The sequence below is a fragment of the Squalius cephalus genome (assembly GCF_949319135.1).
Source record: "Squalius cephalus genome assembly, chromosome: 10".
Lineage (NCBI taxonomy): Eukaryota > Metazoa > Chordata > Actinopteri > Cypriniformes > Leuciscidae > Squalius > Squalius cephalus.
The window spans coordinates 12,465,320-12,489,943 of NC_137131.1; the positions used below are offsets into that span (position 1 = coordinate 12,465,320).

Below are 24,624 nucleotides of genomic sequence, written 5' to 3' on the forward strand. Positions count from 1 at the left end.
CAGAAGCCGAGATTTCATGCGTAGAATTACTCCCTCGATACTTCCTGAAGTAACTCCTATAAAACGTTCCCACAAAATGCAATCAAAATGAAAGAAATACAGGGCCTTCGGAAGCATCAAAAATGTGATTTGAACACTTCTTTTTCTTCCTATGAGAGTTCATTTCCTTCTTTGATATTCCTGTCCTTATTTGCCATAAAGAACATATTAAATTGGAATTTAATGATGAAATACTGTGTCACTGATCTAGTGGGGGTTCAGAAGCATGCAATGGACCATTACAGAGCATGCTCAAAGAAATCTATTATGGCAGCCTCGTTTCGCATCATTATATCCTTTCTGTAAACAGAGAATCAGTTGAAGTTGAAAATCGAGGGTGGTTTTTAGGTCATCGTGTATATTTATTAATGTCATTTTCTGTTCTAGAGCAAAGATATTCATAGTTTCACAGCTGTATATCACTTTCTAGACTCCACATCGAGGATCAAGTGATGCAACCCCATTGTCAGACTGCTAGAAAAGAGGAAATGTCACTGATCATATATGGCTCTGTATTGAATTATTCAGCAGTGTAAAAATAGAATGTGTGAAACCTTCAATTCTGGGTGGAACTGAAAACTATCTGAAACAAAGAGCTGATGAGATACTGCCCCCTACAGGACTGCAACAGCAATGCAGATCATGTTTTATTATGGATTCTTTTCTAATTAGGTCAGAATGTTAATGTACAGAAACTGACATTTTTTTCCCAGCAGTATCCTGTTATATTAGAAAGACAAATTCAATATTACCTCATTTGTTTCAGATTATTTTAAACGTACAGTGTAACTAGAGGACATGTAGAAAAACCTGAATAATATATTTTGCTACCTAATTGGAAAACAAATTGCAGCCATTACCGCTACTAAAATACATTTTTATAATAAACTTCCATAATAATATTTTGTAGAAACATTATAACATAAAATAATGCTTAACATATTAAAAAAAAAACTAAAAATTACAAAAGTCACTGAACATTAATGTAAAGATTTTCATATTCAATAATTCATATTTTAATGTATATTTAAATAATTGAAGATGCACTCTTACAAGAATATAACCTTAAAGGGATCTGACAGGCGATTAGCAAATTATTTTGTTTTATTAAATTGTATAAATTAAACAGCTCAAAAATGTGCTTTATCCCAAGAAAATAATAATTAAATAGCTAATTAAACATGAAAGTTTTATGTAATAATTTAAGTTATTTAAGAAACCATAATAGTATGTGGACTATTTATTGGCACACTGCAAAAAACCTTTTCCATGATTTGTTATCACAACTTTTTATCTTTTGTCAAATAAACTTAGATAATTAATGTGGTTCAGATAACATAATATTTTAAAGTCCGCGTGAACCGGAAGTTGCAAACGACTTTTCTCCAGTGTTGTGACGTATTTCCCAGTGAAACGGAATATTGAACAGAGGGCGGGGTTTTACTCTAGCGCTCCTCCTCTCCATCTCTGCTCATAGGGTTTGAGGGGAGTGGTTAAGCGTTTCCCAAACCAAGCCGTCAAACCTACATCATCAGAGAAGGAACGCCATTCCAGACCGGAAGTAACTTTTCAGACTTTGATTAAAGATTAAGACGGCAAACAATTTTTTTCTGTGTATTAACTTGCACGGATTAATTTTTCAACACAAGACTAGTAATATGCGCTAACAAAGTAAATAGGGTCAATTTTCATTTCAGTTGGACATTAAATTGTCTATTTATTAAACCAATCTTCTTTATCGTATCAACTAATTTTTTACATTTTATTTCAATGAACTCAAAATTTTAAGGCAACCAGGTAACTTACTTTTTAAAGTTAAACCAACAATAATTTTGCAGGTTTCCATTGTGACAGCATGTCTAGATCAATAAAGATGATCTTCTTCAACATTTACAGTAATAACACACGTGAACAGTGCCATCTTAAGGCACAACAAAGCAATGAAAAGCAGCTCTGTCCTGCAGATGATGACTGATGCATCTCTAATGCATTGTGGATTTACTAAATGAATGTAAAGGTGTTAAAACACTGTCACTTCCTATTGTCAGTGACAAGCCTTCACAATATTTCAGAGCCATGGTGCAGTTGATGGATGACATATTCCTGGAATTAACTTGTTTCATCTAGAAATTAACCAGCTATAAAAAGACTACTTTAGAGATCCTGTTCCCATAACCTTTTCTGTCACTGCGTCGAGTAATCCATCATTCTGTTTCTCGTCTCATTTTAATTACAAGCTGATAACCATTTCTCCTCAGCAAATCATTTTTGGATACTGCTAATATTGTTTCAAATGAGGATAATGTCAGTCTCTCTATGACCAAATCCCCTTGATTATATTGTTACGGCTGATTTATAATAATTAATTCCTGATAAACCTCAATAGAAGGGGTTAGTTTGTTTAATGGGGCTTAATTAACCTTCAGTAACTCCTTGAAGACACTAACTAACTGGGTTGAGCTCTCGGAGGTTCCATGCATGACAGATGTTTGACAGGTTTGTTATGTTCAACTGGCTTCAACGAATGGTTTGCTCAAATTTTAATTCTGATATAATTTACTCAGGTCATTCCAATACAAGACATTCTATCTTACATAAAACAAAAAGTGGATGGGGGACCAAAGCTGATAAAACTGCAAAAAGGTGACCCTAAAATAGAATTGTGTGGGGAACAGACAGATATTTAAGTTATTCACTGAAAATTTTGCCTGAATATTCTGCTTGATAGCCGTGGCCTGTCGATAGACTTTTATCCAAAGTGACATTGCATTTCAAAATAAACATTTTATCAGTTTAAAAACTTGTTTGTTAAGCCAGTGTTGAGTAGTTACTCATTTTGAGTCTCTAGAGCATGTGGCAATAGCCTCAGGCAGGTATTGTTCTGCACCCCATGACATTTTTATGGCAAAACACATAGCATGACTGCAATTACATATGTGCTCATACACACATCCATTCATCTAATAAATAAAATCCCAAGGATCTTCCACTAGTATTTTCAATTCAGTTTCTTGAAACAACTCAAAAACATATGTATGTTAAACTGTATTTAACATACAGTACAGTTTTAACATACTAAACAATCATCTAGCAGTTCAGAGGGGCAAATAAACTTAAAATGGATCACAGGCCTGTCCATAACTGACATATAATGGGTCTAGGAAACCTAATCAACTAAATGGGGATGGAGACAATAGTGGGCAGCTCTCCAATGGGCGGAGGGTTGTACTTCTCAACACGCATGAGTCGACGAAGAATGTCATCTCGGTCCCTGGGCCAGGTGAAGACTTGCGTGCTTTGAAGCCATGAAGGGACATGGCACTGAAAAGCAGACAGAAATGTTGTAAACCAACGCAGAGGCATCATTACATCTGAACTGGATTTAAGAGGAATATATTGGAGTAATCCTTTAGGTGTTACCAGAGCATTGTACAAACAATCACAGATGTCTATTGCTGTTATCATAATAGTTCATCACAAATGAGGATTTTGGCTCTTTGAGCGAGTACTTGTTCAAACAAAATGATCATTTTCATTAAAGGGATAGTTCACCCAAAAATGAAAATTCTGAAGTTGTTCCAAACCTGTATGAATTTATTTCTTCTGCTGAACACAATTCAAATATATTTAGAAGAATATGGATAACCAAACAGTTGATGGGCCCTATTGACTAGCATAGTAGGAAAAGAATACCATAGTAAATACTAAAAATACTAAGTCAATGGGGTCCATCAACTGTTTGGTTACTCTCATTCTTCAAAATATCTTCTTTTGTGTTCAGCAGAAGAAAGGTTCGTTCATACAGGTTTGGAAAACTTGAGGAAGAGTAAATGATGACAATTTTCATTTTTGGGTGAACTATGGGTTTTAAATAGGTTTAATCAGTTGCTGAAAAGATAGACAGTTTTACCTTCTTGGCACCAGGAAACAAAATGGGGATGAATCTGTAATTCCTGGCCCCATTCTGAATGAATTCGTTTTGTAACTAAAATACAAAGTTTTCAAGTCAATTGACAAGAAAAATAAGGAAAAAGCTATTTCCACTAATTATTTTTAAGTTGTACCTGCTTGTGTATGTAGACAGTGTTGAGTGTTTCATCGTTTTCCATGTAAAACGAGGCATTGGTCACAATCTCGTGGTACTTTGGACTAATGACTATGATGATCAGATAGTCTTTCTGTGCATTTAAAAAAACAAACACAAAATAAGACAACGTTATGGACAGAAAGTAGCAATTAGGCCTACTTCACATAATAATTAAAAAAGTTTGTTCGCTCTGTAAATGCTGAAACTAGAAAAGCAGGGTTTATCATTCAGAAATATGCTAGAAATATGTCCTCCCCCACTTGAGGTCTGAATTAAATTAATTAGAACTACTTGTTTCAGGGTTACATGTTTTTTTATTAGATGGTCTAAAAATGCATAAAATTAAAAGTTTTGCTGGATTTGTTAGTGCCAAGATAGTTCATGCCATTCAGATGAATGCAAAATAAGAGTACCTGGGCATCATAAAACTACTACTTGTAGACATTCATTTTAAAGGGAAAATTTAATTATAAGGTCAACTATGTGTCAGGGATCAATCCTTGGCATTTATACGGTTTATAAGGTTAAACAGTGACATTTAATCAGACATATCACATCAATGGTAAATTTTTTTGAGATTTGTAAGAACTGAAGACATCCTCAACAAAGGAGAGCACCCACCAATAGGCTCACTGAATGCAGCGATATTAGTTCTCCCACTGCTTGCAATTTAATAGTAAGCATTGCTTTATAAATGCATGCAACCATTGAACAAGTTCTCCTAGCTTAAGAGGTTACATATATCTCATGTCCTTGATGATGCATTATAATTTGGTTGTTTAATTAAGAAGCCAAAACGTCATAGATAGACCTTCACAAATGACCTATGGCCTATTCATACATAATAATAATAATAAAAAAGAATGATCACAGATGAAAATTTATGTATACAGAGTAGAAGCACTACAGTCATCCACACATGATTTAGGCTAATGAGTGATAAAAACCATCTTAAGGTCATATTTAACACATCACTATGCAAAAATGTCTTAGGGTGTCTTTTTCTCGTGTTTTATATACAAATTTATATATAAAAAAAAATTCACTTTGTCAATTATTGTGAAATATGATGCTACTAATCTATATTGTGAAATATGATCTCTTTCCAATAAACCTGCTCCTGAATGGCCTGTAAAAAAACAAAAATGGTTTGGTTGCTTTACAGTTTTCGGTCTGACAATATTACCCTGTAGGTGATTCTTGGCCAAAATAAGCTGCAGTGTGGTCTAGAACTTATGCTGTGCAAGTCAAACTATAAAAAAACACACTCTCTGAAATACTAGGAGGTCTACTTACTTCGCTGATGTACCTTTCCATGAAGTCAATCTTGCTTATGCTCTTGAACTGTTGTTCAAACATATCAATCTGTGCAAAAAGAACAAACGGACTGAACATGATCTCTGACAGAGCCAGTATCAGGTGACAAGCATGGCTGCAAGGCAGTGTTTGACACAGGTTGCATGTCTTACGTGAGTGTAGAAGCCATTGTGTCTCAGTAAGGCAACAAAGTTGATGATCTCTTTGACATGTTTTTCACTGTCTGCTTCATAAGTAACAAACACCTTCCCTGCAATAATGAAGAGTGAAAAAGAACATTTAATAGATCCTTCCAGAATTATAATTCAAGATATTATATTCTATTTAGTGCTGTCAAATCGATTAATCGTGATTAATCGCATGTAACATAAAAGTTTTTGTTTATATAATATATGTGTGTGTGTGTGTGTGTGTGTGTGTGTGTGTGTGTGTGTGTGTGTGTGTGTATATATATATATATATATATATATATTATATGTGTGTGTGTGTACACACCCATATATGTTTGCATATATATATATATACACCCATATACATACATATTTGTGTATGTACACACACACACACACACACACACACACATATACATATACACACACATATATTACATATAAACAAAAACATGTTTTGTTAGATACAATTAATCTATTTTTATTAATTACACGTTAGGGCTGCACGATTATGACAAAAATCATAATTGTAGATTATTCCTTTGAAGAAACCCCTTCAGAGTGATGCAAGACCCCTCCGCTTCGCACCCTGATCACTCTGTCTGTTAACAGCCAGCTGGATGTACATTATCCCTTACATATTATTATATTATATTATTAGTCCTTTTGGGAAATTAATTTTTGAAAAAAATATTTTTGTGGAATTTGATTTAAAGTACTATTAACTAAATGTAATTTACATATAGCATCTTTAACACAATCACCATATAATCAGGTGACTCTGAAGAAGAACAGATATGATCAAGTTTAAATTGTTTCTTTATTATAATCTGAAGCTACTGGCACACACATCTTATTCAAATTCCACATTCTTTCAGTGTTGCTCAACATCAGTGTGTACACTCACTTTGCTCCAGGGACAGAGGGGCTGTGCTTGGAGTTAGTTTAGCTCGAGGATGAGGAGAGGTGTGGCCACTGTGAGAGATCAGAGAATTGCATAAAGACCTCAGAAAACTGAGTTGAATCCATCACTGAAAACCAGCAACCTGTAAAATCACCTACAATCAATACAATACCCACATTAATTGTCCCACCACTATTATACATTACCTATGAGTGAACTCTGAGGCTGATTGTCTGCTGTTTTCCAGGCCTGTTGGAGATGAAATGATGAAGTGAGTGAGACATTAATCTGCATAGACTGTAAAAATGCTTTTATCAGGTAACCTAACATATAGGTTTTATTGAAACCAAAATAGTATTTAATATGATTAGATCTGCCTGATAAATTGAGTTACTTGTCAGTCAGATCAAGTAAAAAAAAACTTTTATTATGAATACTTGCCCATTTATAACATGCTTTTCCATCATTTGATGAATTTCTGCTGGCATGATCAATACAAATGTACACAAACATCTCATTTTATTAATATTACGTTTACCGCCTGCAGTAATAGCTCAATGTTAACTGTGCCAGACAAATATTTAAAATTAAGTTTGAAACATAAAATGGAAATAATCACTTTTTTTTTTTAAATGGCCTAATCAACAGACTTTAAAATGTTTATTTTAATTAATATCTTAAAGTAGTTAAATAAAAAAAGAAAGATTTTTTACATGGAAAAATAAAATAAACTGACATTATTTAATTTGTGTTTAAAAATGTGGTTAAATAAAACAATAAAATAGTGAATTAAAAGTCATTTTCAAATGCATATTGTAAACTACATTTCAAAAAGACATTTGTCAGCTGCTTTTCGTTATCCATTTGTCAATTAAGATGAAAAAAAAAACCATTGTTCAGTTCACTCGTCTGTGCAACCAATCAACTTTAGAATCGTTAGACTTTCAGCTTTTAGGCATGTCAAATGGACTATCACTGAACAGTAGGATATATTATACATTTATTAAAGTGGGAAGTTTATATATGTGTGTCGATTGTAATGCAATGGAAGATGTTGCAAACACAGCCAGTCAGCCACTTCAGAAGTTATGCATTTAAACAAAAAGGGCTGCAATTACTTAGCCTAATTTAACTATGGTTCAGCTACAGTATTTCAGTACATTCAACAAGTGTCTAAACTGTATTGTTGACTGGTGCTCAGTGAATAAAATGTAGGTGTGAAATGACATACCGCACATAAAAGTCATATGACAGTAAGTTGAGTGAAATGGAAACTTGTTGCTCAACTAAATTGCATAAATTTGATTTGGCACAGGCTGATTTGGCACATTTGCCGTAGGCTTGATAAAGATCCCTGATAAAGATGGTGTGCAATCATGAAGTCCTTTTAAAGACAATGGGCTTGTTTTAAAAGCTGGTATTATTCATCACTGTTTATGGTCTTGATTGACAATTTTACAAGTTTCATGTAAAAAAAAAAAAAAAAAAAACTCACTTATGACTCAATCATAACAGGCATTGAATTTTTACAAAGAACCGAGACTTACGTGAAGGCCAACAGGGCATCTGGTAATGTGGTCTGTAATGACAGCCATGATCCATTTGATACACATCCACAGGGTGCTGACTACAGCAGGGCGGCCCACGGGACGCGCAGGGTTGCGCGGGCATGCAGTAGCTGTGAGGCGGGAACGCAGTTGGGATAGAGTGCAGTGAACGTGGCTGTTCTAGGCTCCCCTCTCCCAGACTGTGCCTGTCTGGAGAGCAAGAGTAGCAGGAATCACCAGGATAACTGGAGTAATTTCCAGACACCAAGCAAGAGGGAAGGTTGCCACTAGGGTATTCCACTGAACTTCTGCCCACTGAACTCGAGTGGAGCAGGTCTCCGTTGTGTGGCTCTAGGGTGCTCAGACATGCTTCCGTCTGACTGGGATAGGGCGTCTGGGGACTGTAGCCGGAGGGTAGACCTAGCGGGGGCTGGTAAGGTCTGTAGCTGGACTGTGTGGATCTGTAGTTGGTCTTTCTGTCTCTGCAGATATCCGTGAAGTCAGCCTGTGCGCTCAAAGACTCATTCTCAGACATGCAACAGTCAGCGTGGAAGAGCTGGGAATCGGTGGAGTCTGAGTCACAGATGCCGTCCTCAGTAATGATTTTATCCATAGTCTCGTCGTTCTCTTCTGGAAAGTTGAGGGATTGTAAACTGTAGAGGTCAAATGGAGAAAGATTCCTAGTTAATGAGAAAGAAAACGTAAGACCTGAAAAATTCAGATAAAGAGTAGGCCCTACTTGAAAAGAAATGGAAAATCAACATTTGAAGAGTGACGAGACACAATGACATTACAATAGATTGAGAATATTGCTGTAGCTTGCAGACTTTTTAATATTTATTCAAACAGCAATGTTTCAATCAAACAACCTTTTTCATGCATTTTGAAAACGTAACAACTGGTTCCCGGATGCCAGAAGGCGGCTGTCAGACAAAAATGTTTGAATAAACAGGTCACAAAAATAAAGACAGCCCAGTGCCAGTGTGAGCTGTCGTTTATGTTAATATATATTGCATAGCATATTTTATATTATGTTTATAAATTCTTAATCTACTAGCCATAAGTAAAAATAAGTATCTTGATAAAATTTGTCATTATGGGAGGTATATTTTACCTATATTGTAAGCAGTGCTGAGCAGGCATCATCCTTGTGCCTAATACAAAAGAGCTGCAGCCATTTCATATCCCCAGTCAGCACAAAAATCTGTAATGTGGTTAATAAGATATGAATACAAGAAGCCTTGACTGCATGATTACCCTGTGAAATAAAGTTGTATTTGAGAAAATGAACAACCTTTGGCTACTGAAACACAGGAACCCACAATTATGCCAAGGGTTTGTTTCTCTCTCTCTCTCTCTCTCTCTCTCTCTCTCTGCTACTGTATGACATTTCAATGCACTTTACATAAACAGCGGAAAACACCTCAATATGCAGTGGAAACCAACATGAGACATGGGAAATCACAAGTATAAATGGGCAGAGAGGATACCAATACAATAACTTTCATTACCACAACACTTAAAATCAAAATACTGTAGGCTAGTTATATTATCAAAATACATTAAATAGGATCTGCGAGCAGACGCTTATTTTATTTAAAAATAATAATAATAATAGTAGCAATAAGAATTATGTTTACTGTAAAACAAAAAGAAAAGAAAAAAAGTAGTAGGCTATTTTGGAAATTTTCGTTGTGTTCCGCTTTCCGTGTTCACGCTTTAAAACTGTCACTGCCGCGGGCTTCATTAACATGCATTACTCAGGTGAACATTGTACAAGAAACGCATATTAAGATTTTCATATTTCTAGCTTCGTAACGTAGCCTGGTACTATAAAAGTAACACCTTCCAAAATTAAATCTTAGAAAAGATTAACAGCTTAAATACTTAAAAAACGTATAAAACTCAGACTCTGGTCTTATACGACTCTTTCAATTTCACCTATTCGACGTCTAAAGTCAGATGAAACACGTCCATACCTGTAAGCTGACCAGCAGATTTGGTGACGTGAATGATTTAATTCCGATCAGTCTCTAATCGCTGGACATTACAGACCGCACGAGCTGTAGCACTCGAAGAAAAGATACATACTGCCTGGAAGTTTCTGAACACCTGCCTGTTGTCACAACACAAACTCCCCCCACTTCCCAGAAAGCACATCCTCCTAGTACCGTAGTTGCTTATCTGCCTTCATCAAAAATCGTTCTTATGAGCCGATTCTTTTTAAAGATTCTGACGAACCGATTCGCACAGTGTTTGTAAATCACTTGACAGTAAACTAAGGGTTGTCTTTGAGAGCAAAACTGTGAAATGGGAACTAAATTGCAAGGATACTGACAATAAGTAATATGATTAATAATAATTGAATAATATATTATTTAATAGTATTGGCTACAATATTGTTCATTTTGTCAATACTGTTTGAACAACACAATTTCAACCGTATTTAGATATGCCGCAATTTCACTAAAAATGAAAGTTAAATTGCCACACAAGAATATCTGTGCACATTTCTGAGTGACATCTTTGAACAAACAGGAAGGACTAAATGAACAAGAGTTCTACTAAAATAACTATAGCATGGGCGTTTAATTATTTTTTTTATTTTTTAATGAATAACTTTTTAAAATTATTTACTCTAGGACTATATTATTATATATTAGTGGTTTAAAACAAAAAGGATAAACAACTCACAGCAGTATTTTGGGGGTTACTTTTTATTACTAAAAATGGCCAATGAGAATCACTTTGCAGAAACATTAGTACATTATCATAAACATCTGTGGTTTTTAGAGCTATACATTTCTGAGTAAAACCCACATACGAGATCTGACTCTGAACTGACAGCTTTTACACCTTTATCTGTGACTTTGCTTTATAAACAGTATGTAAAGTAGATTTGCTGTATTGGTGTCTTTTTGCAATTTTATTCATTTGCTCAATTACATATTTAGTGCCATGATTAAACAATAATTAGACAATAATTAAAAAATGGTGACGTTTTAAACCAAAGCACTGGTTATCATGTGAAATGTAGGAAAATGTCAAATAACGTAAATGTTTTACATGCAATCAATCTAACACAGATAAGAGCATAGAGTAAATACATTAGTGTTTTTTACTGTAAAGTCTCTCCTGTGTTGTTTCTCTTTAAACAGAAAGCAATGCTTCATTATAATCATACTATGACAAACCTTCTGATGTCATTTAGCCGTAACTGGGTATACAGCGACAGACCAGTTAATTTCAAACCCTGAACAGAAAACAGATGTGATTGTAGATTAGCCAAAGGCAAACTGATTTGATCAGTCACTTCTAAGAAATGCAGGAGGAGCTTTGTCAACTTAACCTAATAACATATGTGGACACATTTACTTTCCTTTGGCTAGCAAAGCAGGATTCCAGCCACTTTTTATTTACAAGGAGAGCCTGAGGGTACTGATGCAATAGATCTTGCAGCTCCTGAAAAAAAGAAAGAAAGGAGAATAATGCAAAGCATATTTCTGTTACTAAATCTAATACTAAAATATTAGTATTAATAAATATTAATTAATTAGCATAAGGCATATTGAAGGGGGTCCTATTATGCATTTTTACATTTTCAACTTTCTTTAGTGTGTAATGTTGCTATGTGAGTCACGAAGCACAATCACTACATAGGGAGTTATTCTCTATATCCATAAGCACTGTTTCTGAACTCCCTGAAACAGCATGATTGTAGTCTTAAACTTTCTTACAGGAATGTACATGTCACAGTATTCCTCATTTAAATAATTCCTGCCCAAGGCATATGCAAAAAAGGCACAAGGCCTGGGTGAGTTGTGTTAAAGTCCCCCTGTGGTGGAAATCAAGCTTTTAATGTTGTTTGTATGTCTATGTGGTGTTTTTAATATGCTGTTTTAAGGAAATACTCAGCAATGGTGTTGACTTGTTGAGTATTTCCTTAAAACTGCAGTGAACGGTCTCAGTCTCAACGAAGACGGTCTCAAAAACACGTTTTGAAATCGCTGGTGTTTCTGACGTCACAAACTAACTTGTGACCAATCACGTCAACGAGTGGATCTCTGAGCTGGTGTAAGTGAGCGGAGGCGGGGCTAATTTACATATTCATAGAACCGTGTATACTAAATGAGGAAAGGGTGTAGAGTTACATTCATGCCATTTTAAGGCATGAAGATTTTTTTCAAAGGGATAAAATTATTGACTACAGGGGGACTTTAATAGTGTGTTGAAACTCACTGTTAATTTAAAGGGGCGTGACATTTCCAAAAATTAATCACAAAACACTGGTCTAGCCGACCAATCATAGCAAATTGCACTTTTTAGAAGGAGGGGCTTCATAGGCGTCATATAAGTCAAGCATGAAAACCTATTCTAATAGACCGCAAAAACAAAATCAAGACTTTTAAAAAAAAGGGCATAATAGGTCCTCTTTAATACCTCTTTAAAAAGTTAAGTGTTTTGATGGTACTACCTTTGCATGGACAGGACTTTCTACCTCTCCTATGATATGAGTGACGTGTGAGCTCATGAGATCCTCTTCATCACCATCATATGTGCAGAAATGTTAAGGAGTAAACTATCAGCTCAACAAGATTTATCATCATAAATGTGATAAAGACAGACGTGTTGATGTAGTCTAATGGTTAAACGCCTTTGTTCACTATTGTTTCATGCATAGGAAATGTGTGGGTAATGGAGGGACGTGAAAGGATATGTGATAAGGTAGCGGGTGAGCTTCTTCTTTTCTGTAGCAGCCATGTTGTAGAAGTAGACATGAACACCTCTCATGAAGTCAGCCAACCCAGGTGTGTCCTGACTTTCATGTGACACAGTGGAGATTTTTGTTTTGTTGTTTCCAAGAGGCCTGGAGGAGTGTGGGGAACCTGCTGCTGATGCTGCAGGGTCTGAGGTTGATGGAGTAGCTGTGCATGTGGTGGAAGAAACTGTAGAAGAGTGTGAAGCGGCTCGTCTATAATAGTAGCTGAAAAACAAGTCAAGGAATGTTCCTGTTTCTAATGCTGATATCAAATCCATTACTTCTAAAGTACTTCTAAAGCAATAAGTGTATTCATTTAGGGGTCTTTCACACTTGCCACATTTGATGTGGTCCAAACTTAAGCTTGATAGTTCCTGGTGCCCCCCATTGCATTGGTCTGGTTTCACACTCTCTTGATTCTCTCAAACCCCAGTACATGTGCTTTTATCTTGCTTAGCTGCTTTCAAATTCACGCGAATTGTGCCCCAGTTCCAGTGCAAGCGAACTCCGACCTCCTCCTATAGGTAATTTTGGGTTTAGTACCATGGCGCGCTCTCTGGTCCACATGACTAATTTTTCATGTGAACCTTGCTCTGTTTTGAACTAAACTGCCAGTGTGAAAGCACTCTTAGAGTAGATATTATATTCTATTGACATATCTAGCCAAATGTCAAAGTGATACAAATAACTTATGGCTTCAGTTCATGGTTTTTACTAGTAAGCAGTTTTTGTGAAAAATTAGGACTTCTGGAAGAGGATACATAGATGTGGAGATGCCTTTGGTGGCCAGGTGCTTGCGAATGAGTCTTTCTGTACCGTACCAATTGAAGCCTTTAGTGGAGTGACCAATCCGAGGTAGATGGACACTTGCTATTGAAGATAACACAGAAAAGGTTTAACATCAGAGGTTAAAGACAACATTAACCGGGCATTCACACAGAATAGAACGGTGTGTCAATGGTCAAACACATTTTTAGAACGGTGTGTCAATGGTCAAACACATCCATCTAGCGCAGGGGGTGGGCAGCCCTAGCTCTCGAGATTCACTTTCCTGCAGAGTTTAGCTCCAACCCTAAAAAAACACATATGAACAAGCTAATCAAAGTCTTTAGGATTACTAGAAAGCTACAGCTGAGTTTAAACAAGGTTGGAGCTAAACTCTTCAGGAAAGTGGATCTCGAGGGCCAGAGTTGCCTAGCCCTGATCTAGTGTTTACATAGAAAAAGAGTTTGAAATTAATCTACCTCTTGGAAACAATCCCAATCAAACCTCTATAATACTAAAAGGTAGGTGCACCGTGCAGTAAACTTGGGTTTTAAGACAGGTTTGCAGCACAGATGGTGTAATTCAGCTGTAATAGCCACATTAATAGATTATCAACCCAAGTCATTTGTTTAAAAGTGAATATATGAAGCCATTTCATTGCAACTAGCTCAATAGTTTCACAAATGAGTGCCGAGTACCCTTCTTTTGTTTGGCATCTCTGTATATCTTCTTGAGGCCCTCATCCAAGGCAGTGAGCCGAATGCCTGACAACTTGTTGGCTTTATCCCTCTGCTGGGCAACTATGAGTGCCAGCTAGAGAGACAGGAGGTATAAAATTATTAAATAAATGAATGATTTAAAATAATTAACAGCAGTAGATTAAAGACATAAACAGCTTGCTGACTTACATAGTCTCTTCCACTGAGCCTTGACTGTTTATCATCAATAGGAAAAAGCAGAACATTCCCAAGTTCTAAGTCTGCAACACACAATTATCACTTTATCATTTATATCTTTTGTTCACTGCCCTTCAATTTGGACCCAATCAGTTATGGAATCTATGTCTGTATTTCTAATGATATTTATTTAATTTCATTTTTAATTTATTGGTATTGGTCAGTATTCAATAAAATATACTTATATTGGATATTGAATTGTGTAAAGATTTATATTTCAAATAAATGTTATTCTTTTAAACTTTCCATTCATCAAATAATCCTAAAAAAACTAAACAAATCATGGTGTATATATATATATTTTTATACTGTTTTTTATCAAATAAATACTTCCTTGGTGAACTTACATTTGAACAGTAGTGTAATCTTTATAATTAATATCTTTTTTTATACTATACATTATAATTTTGTGATCTACTTGTATTTATTAAAATTAGTAATTATAATTTGAGTGTTTTATATGTCATTTAATCAATGTAGTATTTATCATAATAACATGAAAATAATTATTGGCTTATTTGTACAAGAATTTTAATATCAGTGGATTACTTTTGTATGCTTAAACTGCTAAAATGTATAAGAAAACAGGCTTACAAATGTCTACAATCACCCCAGTGTAGAACAGAACTACAGAACAGAACTACATTATGTGAACGTACATAGTAAACTGTTCTACCTAAAGTGTAAATACCAGTTTTATAGTTCTGATACCACAAACTTTGTGAAAGCCACAACTTTCAAACATCACATTAATTATGGGTATTAAATCAATTCTGACAGCTTGCAAGCAACATAGTGAACTGTGTGAACTGGATCCCGACATTAGAATGGAATGTTTGTAATAACAGAGCATGAATTTGACCTGTCACAGCAAACAAAAAAGGTTTGTCACCTTCCATGTCACCAGCCAACTCATACTGTTTCCTCGGCTCATCTGATCTGAGCTCCAGTGCGGTGAACAATCCTCCTCTGCCCCAGTGTCCAGAGTCATCTACATCAAATACAGTTAATCACACATAGGGGTACTTCACCTATGGCAAAATGGGCCACAACTTTGAGAAGTTTTTAATAGTGACGTACCAACACAGTGCACAATGATGGCATCTTCTCGATCGGTCTGAGGGCGAGTCACGTCACCCAGCACATAGCGAATGGCTCTGTGTTCCGAATTAGTGGAGCTCCAGCTGACATCATCATCTTCATCAGACTCCATTTCCTCACCCTCACTGTCGACACTTGGCAAGCACAACGATCTGTAGCCACACGAGTCCCACCATGCCATCCTGCCATTAAAAAACAAACAGAGATACACATACACACAGGCAATTAAACAGACATACACAGGAACATAATATAAATATACTATATACTGGTCAAAAATGTGATTTTTTTTTTTACTTCTTCTTGTAATTTAGTTCTTCCTGTTGTTTCTTCCTTTCCTCCTGTAGCTTTGCCCTCTTTGCAGCACCTTCTTGTCTCTTCTGACGTCTCTGTTCTAACTCTGATTCTGTAAGAGGTCTCTTCTTCCTCCCTGGGTCAATCAAGGGTCCAGTCAGGGACACCTGATAGGCAGTGACAGATGTTTGTTTGGATTTTTGTTTGTTTGCTTTAGTTCAAATTAAGTACATGATTAAATATAATAAAAACAATCTTAAATCTTGATCATTAGCTATCATGAAAGAAAAAGAATGACAACAAATTAAACAGTTAAATTCACATTAAACACTACCGTTCAAAAGTTGGTAAGATGTTTTGAAGGAAGTCTCTATGCTCACCAAGGCTGCATTTATTTCAGCAAAAATACAGCAAAAACAGCACTATAGTGAAATATTATTACAACTTAAATATCTGTTTTCGATTTTAATATGTCTTAATGTAATTTATTCTTGTGATGGCAAAGCTGAATTTCCAGCATCATTACTCTAGTCTTCAGTTTCACATGATCCTCCAGAAATTATTGTAATATGCTGATTTGTTATTCAAGCAACATTTCTTATCAATGTTGAAAACAATGTTGATTCTTTGATGAATGGCAAGTTCAAAATATTAAAATAAATAGCATTTATTTGAAATGTATATATATATATATATATATATATATATATATTTGTAACAGTGTAAAAGTCTTTACTGTCACTTTTGATCAATGTAACGTCTTTGCTGATGCTGAGTAAAAATACAAGTATTAATTTCTCCAAAAAATTTCAAAATAAATACAGACCCCAAATCTTATCTTTAAGATGTGTGTTGTTAAGATGTAAGTTACCCCAGCTTTGTTACGAAGTGCGCGGCCCTCCTTCCCAGCATCCTCTAGATCAACTAACTGCTTCTCAAGTAACAGTTCAAAGGTCTTCTCATCCTCTGCACTGGGGTCTTTAGAGTAATCCTTCCCCTCGAAGTAGTACATGTGGTCTGGAAGTCAGGAAACACATAAACAGTTCATTTCATTCTCATTTTCAAGTGCGAGTTATTACAAGATTTCTGGAAAGAAGCTAAGTGTTGTACTTTGACCCTCCATGTCCTCATAATCACTCTCATTAAGCTTGACATGCTCTTCATCCGTTAGCCAATGCCCATCTCGAGACTGCCCTAGGATCAGCCTGAGGTCCACATCTTGAATAGAGCTCTCCTCTGACGACAGCAGTTTATCCACACCAAACTTCAGGATCTCACTCAACTAGATTGGTGGGGATATAAAAAACAGCATACTGAGAAACTGTAAACGTGTGCAGTTTCACAATAAGCGAAACCACAAGTGCACAAAGATATGAACCAGGAAACAGTGCACAGAAATGAGCTTAAGAGATAAGACGAAGAGAGTCAGAGGACTCTTTCTACCTGAAGGCCAGAAGCTGCGGATTGAGCCTGGTCCAGCAGAGAAAAACGTCCCTCCTCAATCACTATGTCTGTGAGACGTAGTTTAGACACAGCGCGGGAATAGATGATCTCTTCTACAGTGTCTCTACCGAGGAGCCGGATCACTTTAACAGGCCTGCACACAAAGAAAAGATGAGAATTTATCTACATGGTCAAGTAAAGTGCCCTCGCACAAAACCATTACATGAACCACTTTTGTGACACTTCCTTTTTTATTCTTGACACTTCATAACTAGCTGGAACAACATAGAATATGCATTTTGCCAGTGGAGTACCTTGTTTGGCCAATCCTGTGGGCTCTGGCTGCTGCTTGTAGGTCATTCTGTGGGTTGAAATCACTGTCCACAAATATCACAGTATCTGCTGCTGTTAGGTTCATTCCTACCCCTCCTAAAAACAAAGACTCTGTTGTAAGCCAAGGTGCTGCACAGTCAGCAAATACAAGTACACTACCATTCAAAAGGGCACAGAAAGATTTGTTTAGTTTTTGAAAGAAGTCTCTTATGCTCACATTTATTTAATCCAAAATACAGTTAAACAGTAATATTGTGAAATATTACAATTTAAAATAACTACTTTAATATATTTTTAAAATGCAGTTTATTTCGGTGATGGCAAAGCCAAATTTCCAACAGCCATTACTCAAGTCTTCAGTGTCACATGATCCTTCAGAAATCATTCTAATATGCTGATTTGTTCTCAACAGTATTATTTTGGTAATTTTGTATAGACAATATTTGTCTATATAGTTTATTTCAGTTTTAGTTTTATTTATTTCAGTACATGAAGTTAAACTAAATGAAAATTAGAAATGTTGCATTGGCAACTAGCTGAAATAAAATAAGCTTAAGTTTTTTTATATTTTATTTTATTTCAGCTAACATTTATTTTATTTCAAGCTTAAAAAAAATTGTTTTATGGTTATGGTTTTAGTTTTAGTTTCAGTTAACTATAATAACCCTGGATCTCAAGTTGCATTATTATTATTATTTTCACAGTTGAAAACAGTTTTGCTGCTTAATATTTTTGTGGAAACCTTGATGCCTTTTTGAGAAAAAAAAAAAAAGCATTTATTTGAATATAAATCTTTTGTAACATTATAAATGTCTTCACTGTCACTTTTGATAAAAAAAAAATCATGATGACCTCAAAATTTTGAACGGAAGTGTGTACAGAGTTTAAATAAAATGTTAGAGTGAAAGTGAGGCTGTAATTATAATATGAGCAGCTCTGAAAAAAAAGAGACAAGATGAACTGAATCTCTCTCTACATCACAGGTTTTGCACCACCATCTCATACAGAGACTGTGGATGTTCTCAATATTTATGTATTATCTTGTCACGACTTTCGGCTTTGTATTAATTGTGTCTGTCTAAAAGATGCAAATAAGATTCGCATCAAACACATAAGGCCAATATTGCAACCTTGAACGGTATTTAAATATAACACTCTAAATATTATATAAGTAACTAATACAAAAATGGATTTGCACTGCTGTTGATTATAGAGTGTGATAGTGTGAATTTCAGATTGGCTTTCCCTGACTGTGAACTCACCAGCTTTGGTGCTGAGGAGGAATATAAAAACATCTTTGGTGCTGAAGTTTTTAATAGCTAGGTTACGTTCCTCTCCCCGGACTGAACCATCCAGACGTTCATAACTGTAACCTGCGGAGAAGTGGGAGGGCTGGCAGTTACACGGCCGGTAGCACATTAACACACAAAGCAGCAAACACAGGATGTGATACTAAACCCACATGAACTGCTCTAGATCAGAGGGCTAGATTACTTGAAGAATATGTAGGGTACGGTTACATAAATGTTCCAAATTGAAAAGAAACGTACACTGTTTTACAAACGCAAAGCTAGTACACATTCATTTTAAAATTAAAAAGCCTGAGGAAGCACATTGTGGTAACATTATGTGGTTTGTGATTTCACTTTAATTTAATCATTTAATTTTTTTTCTGCCTTGAGTCTATAAAAAAACAAGCAGTAAGCACTTCTTACTGTCATGCACATAGTCACAGCTAAATAAGTAAAGGTGAAGGCTCTGACAAAGTCAAAGTGTGTCTTAGTACCTCTGTGCTCCAAGTAATCTTGCAGAATATCCAGCATCCTGGTCATTTGAGAGAACAGAAGAACACGATGGCCCCTGAAAACAGTGACAAAAACATATATTTTATATCACCAAATCAATAAAACACATTTAAAGCTACACAATTGTAACTTTAGGCCTTCTGGCAGCTTAAAAAATAAAACTGCATGCATCTTTAGTTGTGCTTTAGCTATGCTCCTCTGCTTAGATGAATGTGGTTCAAGGTACTGGTGTACACATGGATACAAGACAACTTTGTTTTTACAACCTGAGGTTTGCCGTTTTGAATGAACAATCATTTTTTCATTTTTGTTGTGACATCAAACTTTCAGCTTGCAACTGCCCACAGTCTGAGCTACTTTTCTCAGTGTACGGATATGGTGACACACCGCACACACGGGCAAATTACACATAACCATTCCGACAGTGTATTTTGGTAAAGACGTGATTTGGAAGATTTTTTTTTTTTTTTTGCCATTCTATCATTAATTACATTTTGTAATTTTTTAATAAAAAAAAAAAAAAAGTTAAATCAAAAGTTATTGAAAAAAAAAAATGATATGATGCTAAAATAGGTATTTTACATTGCTGCAGGCCAAATATGACAAAAAAAAGTTCAGAAAGTTCTGTTTCACCATCAATTGATTATGATAACAAAATCTCAATATCTGCAATAGACCAGATCAGTTTGCTTTTGAAAGGAAGCTAGTCTTTAGGTCAACAAGACAAACCCCTCCTGAAGATACGCCAGCATTGTGTCCAACAAAGAGAGCTTTCCACTGGCCTCCACTAAATGCTCCCCCATCTCAAACGGTTCTGGTTCCACACCTTACATGGAAATGGTGCGGAATAAAGACAGTTAGTTGGATAAATAAATGTGTTTCCCATAGAAAATCACAGAAAGTGATAAAGTGATTACCATCAAACAAGTAGGGATGGTCCACACATTTCCTGAGCTGCATTAAAATGTTCAAAAGTCGTGTCTTAGTGCTTTGTTCTGTCCTGAAGGCATCTGAAATTATTTAACACTAGAATGAACACTCATTCTTTTGTTGCTGTATTTAATTTTGCCTGTTGTGACATGATTCAGGAAGTCTTACCGAGGTCTCTCGTCAGAATGGCTTTATAGTATTTCTTCTGAAGAGCAGACAGTCCATGAAAAACAACAAGTTCTGTCTTCTTGGGCAGTTCAGCTGCCACCTCTGCTTTAACTCTGCGTAGCAAAAAAGGCTGGAGCACTCGATGAAGCTCATCAGCTGCAGACAAGAACAACAATGTTACAAACTTCCACACAAGGTCACCAGAGTACAAAAAAATTTGAATTTATGATCTATAACCTCTAATAGCCACTGGCAAATCTGACTGGTGAGTCAAGGAGAGATGATCTATTCTGACATCTTTTTTTGTGCTCTGCCAAGTTTGTGAGTTATCTGATGTGTTCAGTTTGGCACCAGATCTGTCCAATTTTTCTGTCCCAGAACAGTTATATCCGTGCTCTTTTGATGAGCAGGACAAATTAGTTTTGGGAGGGAGTCATAGCACAGTCATTTTCACCATAAACAGCAATTAAATCTCAACCAGTGAAAGAAAAGAGATATTAAAAACATGATTGCTTAACTAAAGCCCTCAGGGTCAATGATGGCAGTTATTTTGGATATATAACATTTGGATATTCCAACAACCTTAAAGTTGTCATGAAACAGAAGTTGCGATAGTCTTTTCTTCCCTATTGTGATGTGTATTCGAATGAAACGGCTTCTTAAAAACAAACAAAAAGGAGGGTGGGACTTGATTTTGCCCAATCGGGAATTGATAGGATCACTGTGGTTTGCTATTGCTGTGATCTCATATGGCCCTGTTTACACCTGGTATTAAGATGCATTTTGGTCGATCGGATCACAAGTGGATGAAGCTAAATACAGGCGTAAACGGGGTCTAAAACATTTTGAGCTTGTTCACTTTCGACCAGTTCCAGAGGTAGTCGAAAACACATTTTTAAGCGCTCGTGTGGTCGAATGCGTTCGAAATGCCACAAAAGACCGCCTTCTCTCCGCCAACTAACTTAATGCGTAAACATTGTGGGAAGCGCGCTAGCCAGACAGGATTTAAACTTTTTCGGCTGAAGACCCAAGTTTGGTATGAAGGCGAAAAAGCGTACAGTGAGTGACAGGTTGTCCTGCCCTTGCGGCTAAAAAACACGAGAAAAGAAGAGATGTCAGTGTAAGAGAGAGGGGAAGTTGTTTTGATTAAAAATTACAAGGGTATATGAATTTTGAAAAAAATATGATGTGCACGGATAAATCATTTATAATAAATACTACAGTATTCTATTAAAAAACAAGAATTGTCAGTTTCGATTTCATGGTGACTTTAAGTGCTAATAAGGGTGGTGGAAGAGATAAGTTGTCTTTCGGCGCAAACAGTTTGGTTTTCAAACTGAAACAGCAAAGGTTGGTGATGCCATACCAAGGGCAGGTTCAGTCTGTACGTCTGCATAGGCCCTAACAAAGTCCTCAACATCTTCAGGGAGAAACAGACTGGGCTGGATGAAGGTGAGAAGGGAATAGACTTCTTGCAAGTTATTCTGAATGGGAGTGCCTGTCAACAGCACTCGAAAACCCACTGTAAACTGAGAAAAAGCAGACATCAGATGGCAGTTAATATCAGGGGAAAGCTGAAAAATTGATAGGCAGTGCTCGGTTTATTATCAGGGGTTTTACACACTGACAGTGACAATAAAACATTGAAGCATGCCTATATTAAAATGCAATCGTGTAACCTGTTTGAGGGTTTGGTGCAGCAATGATTCCTGGTTCTTCAGCCTGTGAGCCTCATCAACAACTAAAATCTTCCATTTCCAGCTGTGAGAAGAGAGTGGAGTGGTATAGTTGATTTTGAATCAAAATTTTATACCGTCGCTGATACCGATAAGCTGATAATTATTTTTATGTTATGGCCAATAACTGATAAATGTCACTAAAAAAATTATACAGTGTTATGTAAAAAAAAAACTAAAAAAACACTACAAAAACAATTATTACTAATTAGGTTTCAAAAAGATTAACTTTAAAAAAATAAGGCAAATGAGCATGAACAATTAAACATTTAATATCCAAAATCGACCAATATATCTCCAATTATGGCAGATAATGAAAAATAAAAAAGCTTTAATATCACCCAATAATCGATATGGTATCAATATGGTAATTTAATTGCACGTAAAATGTCTGTGTAGTAGAATTGTGTAAATATACTGTATTTTTTATAAAGTTTCATAATATATCTGTTCACATAGATCACCTTTTCAGAAATCTGGCATCCTTGAGGCACATCTATTGAATATGAGAAAGATTTCACATTAAAAACAGTGCAAAAACTTTGAAAGCAACCTTTTGAATGTAGTAATCGTGCATTTATCCTCTGAAAACAGGTGCACTAACCTCATAGGTGGTGAGAAGAACATGGAAGTTTTTGCCATTCTTGAGCTCTTTCTGGAGCTCTGCTCTTCTCTCTTTATCCCCAGTGTAATAGAGCACAGAAAGACTGGGACAGAAGCTGAATGAAAAAGGAAAGTAAGAGAGCCTTAACTAACCTTATATGTGAAGCTTATATTGCATTCAAGGTAGATACTAATCCAGAGTTTATATGCTACTGTCTCCATCTAGTGACAGTGACAACATATTGTCTTTTAGGTCAAATCAGTTCATGCTGGATTATTTACACATTCATTGGGTGGCATTTAATTTCATAGATAAAAATTTTTTTTTAGCTCGGGTCTTGATTTTGTCTATAAGGAATTGATTGGATGGTTGTAGTTTGCTATTGCTGTGATCTCATGTGAGTGACAGTTTGTCACATACAGTATTTTGATTTCATGCAGTGACTTTAATACACCGACCACACAAGTCTGATCATACATTAGTATCCCTTACCGTTCCAACTCTTGTCTCCAGTTCTCCAAAACTGATAAGGGACAAAGCACAAGGAATGGTCCGTTCATCTTAAGACATCCTCGAGCATATGCCAGCAAAGAGATGGTCTACAGCAGAGGATGACATCTCACTTATCTGATATCTGACATTTTGGAATAAATTGTTGGCTTAAAAGCAAGCAATATAAGCAAGATTTTCATTCCATAACATTACTAACCTGACAAGTCTTGCCCAGACCCATCTCATCACCAAGGATGCAGCCCTCCTGGATCTCCATGCACTGTGACAGCCATCTAACTCCATCCACCTGATAAGACCTCAGATTAATAGCTGTTAGGAAGAAGATAAAGTAGTGTAGTGTTGTTTGTAAGAAAACTTCCAAAGTTCCAAAGAAAAATTTCAAACCATAAAATGGACATTCAAAGCCTTTTTTTATCACTGGTCAAATTAATGAGACACATGATAAGCTAATCACGCCTAAACATGTTGTGCGATGAAATGGATTCTATTGGAATTGCCACTGGTGTAATTTCAGTATCATTATAATAGACAAGATGAGGAAACATGGCGTCATGATTAACTGCATAAATGTATTAAATTAGATTTGAGTAATAAAAAGTATAATTTACTGGACTCAAGTCATGTGCTGAAAATATACAGAACTTAGGCTACATTAGGGATCCTCCTTATTAGGTTGAGACACTGCAACTATATATAAATCGATGGACGTAACGTTACTCCATAAAAATATCTTTATTTATTTATATTACACGTCGTTTGTGAAATACTTTCATGCATTGAATCTTAAATTCGCAAATACTTGTCCGTGTTTCTTTTAAACATAATAGTTTTTCATTCCCTCACCTCCTAGTCCCCATTTTTTCAGGTCACTCTCAGTTAACGTTAGTTCCGATTTGTCCTTTTCTGGTATGCTGCTTCTGACTGCTTGAAGGAATATTGACATTGTTGTGGTTTAATTACGTTTTTCTTAAGCTCTCTAACTTTTGACACTTCAGTCGAATATTAAAGTTATGTTAGGTTGCGCGCGCCAGAGGAGTTTGACGTGAACTACTTCCTGCAACAGTGAGTGGGCGTGTACAAGACAGACGTAGTCCAATGAGTAGTCGGCAGTGCAATTACGTATAGTCTACTTTAAAGGCGCCAGTGTTAAAAG

General features: G+C 35.9%; 2 protein-coding genes across 5 annotated transcripts; both read right to left on the minus strand.

Annotated features, from left to right (window-relative positions):
• Positions 1-1,127: 1,127 nt before the first annotated feature.
• On the minus strand, positions 1,128-11,392 carry traf3ip2l (TRAF3 interacting protein 2-like). Of its 4 annotated transcripts, none has more exons than XM_079884827.1 (10): positions 11,259-11,392; positions 9,179-9,268; positions 8,065-8,744; positions 6,724-6,766; positions 6,521-6,588; positions 5,596-5,693; positions 5,423-5,491; positions 4,104-4,217; positions 3,950-4,024; positions 1,128-3,360 (listed from the first exon to the last, which is right to left on the minus strand). In XM_079884827.1, exons 2-10 carry the CDS (start codon positions 9,208-9,210, stop codon positions 3,214-3,216), a joined length of 1,326 nt encoding a protein of 441 aa, XP_079740953.1. In that variant the 5' UTR covers positions 9,211-9,268; positions 11,259-11,392; the 3' UTR covers positions 1,128-3,213. The 4 variants fall into 4 exon arrangements, with proteins under 4 accessions (XP_079740953.1, XP_079740952.1, XP_079740954.1 ...); XM_079884826.1 differs by lacking the exon at positions 11,259-11,392 and adding an exon at positions 10,044-10,222; XM_079884828.1 differs by lacking the exon at positions 11,259-11,392 and adding an exon at positions 10,044-10,221 and having other exon boundaries at positions 8,065-8,717.
• Positions 10,774-24,557, minus strand: chd1l (chromodomain helicase DNA binding protein 1-like). The gene is made up of 26 exons (XM_079884807.1): positions 24,315-24,557; positions 23,668-23,780; positions 23,451-23,557; positions 22,959-23,073; positions 22,819-22,850; positions 22,298-22,379; positions 21,985-22,147; positions 20,619-20,774; positions 20,438-20,530; positions 20,250-20,346; positions 19,502-19,575; positions 18,978-19,088; positions 17,697-17,811; positions 17,383-17,536; positions 17,050-17,221; positions 16,811-16,956; positions 15,943-16,106; positions 15,625-15,827; positions 15,437-15,535; positions 14,497-14,567; positions 14,287-14,401; positions 13,585-13,693; positions 12,782-13,048; positions 12,539-12,620; positions 11,440-11,526; positions 10,774-11,317 (listed from the first exon to the last, which is right to left on the minus strand). Exons 1-26 carry the CDS (start codon positions 24,412-24,414, stop codon positions 11,243-11,245), a joined length of 3,102 nt encoding a protein of 1,033 aa, XP_079740933.1. The 5' UTR covers positions 24,415-24,557; the 3' UTR covers positions 10,774-11,242.
• Between the last annotated feature and the right edge of the window lie 67 nt (positions 24,558-24,624).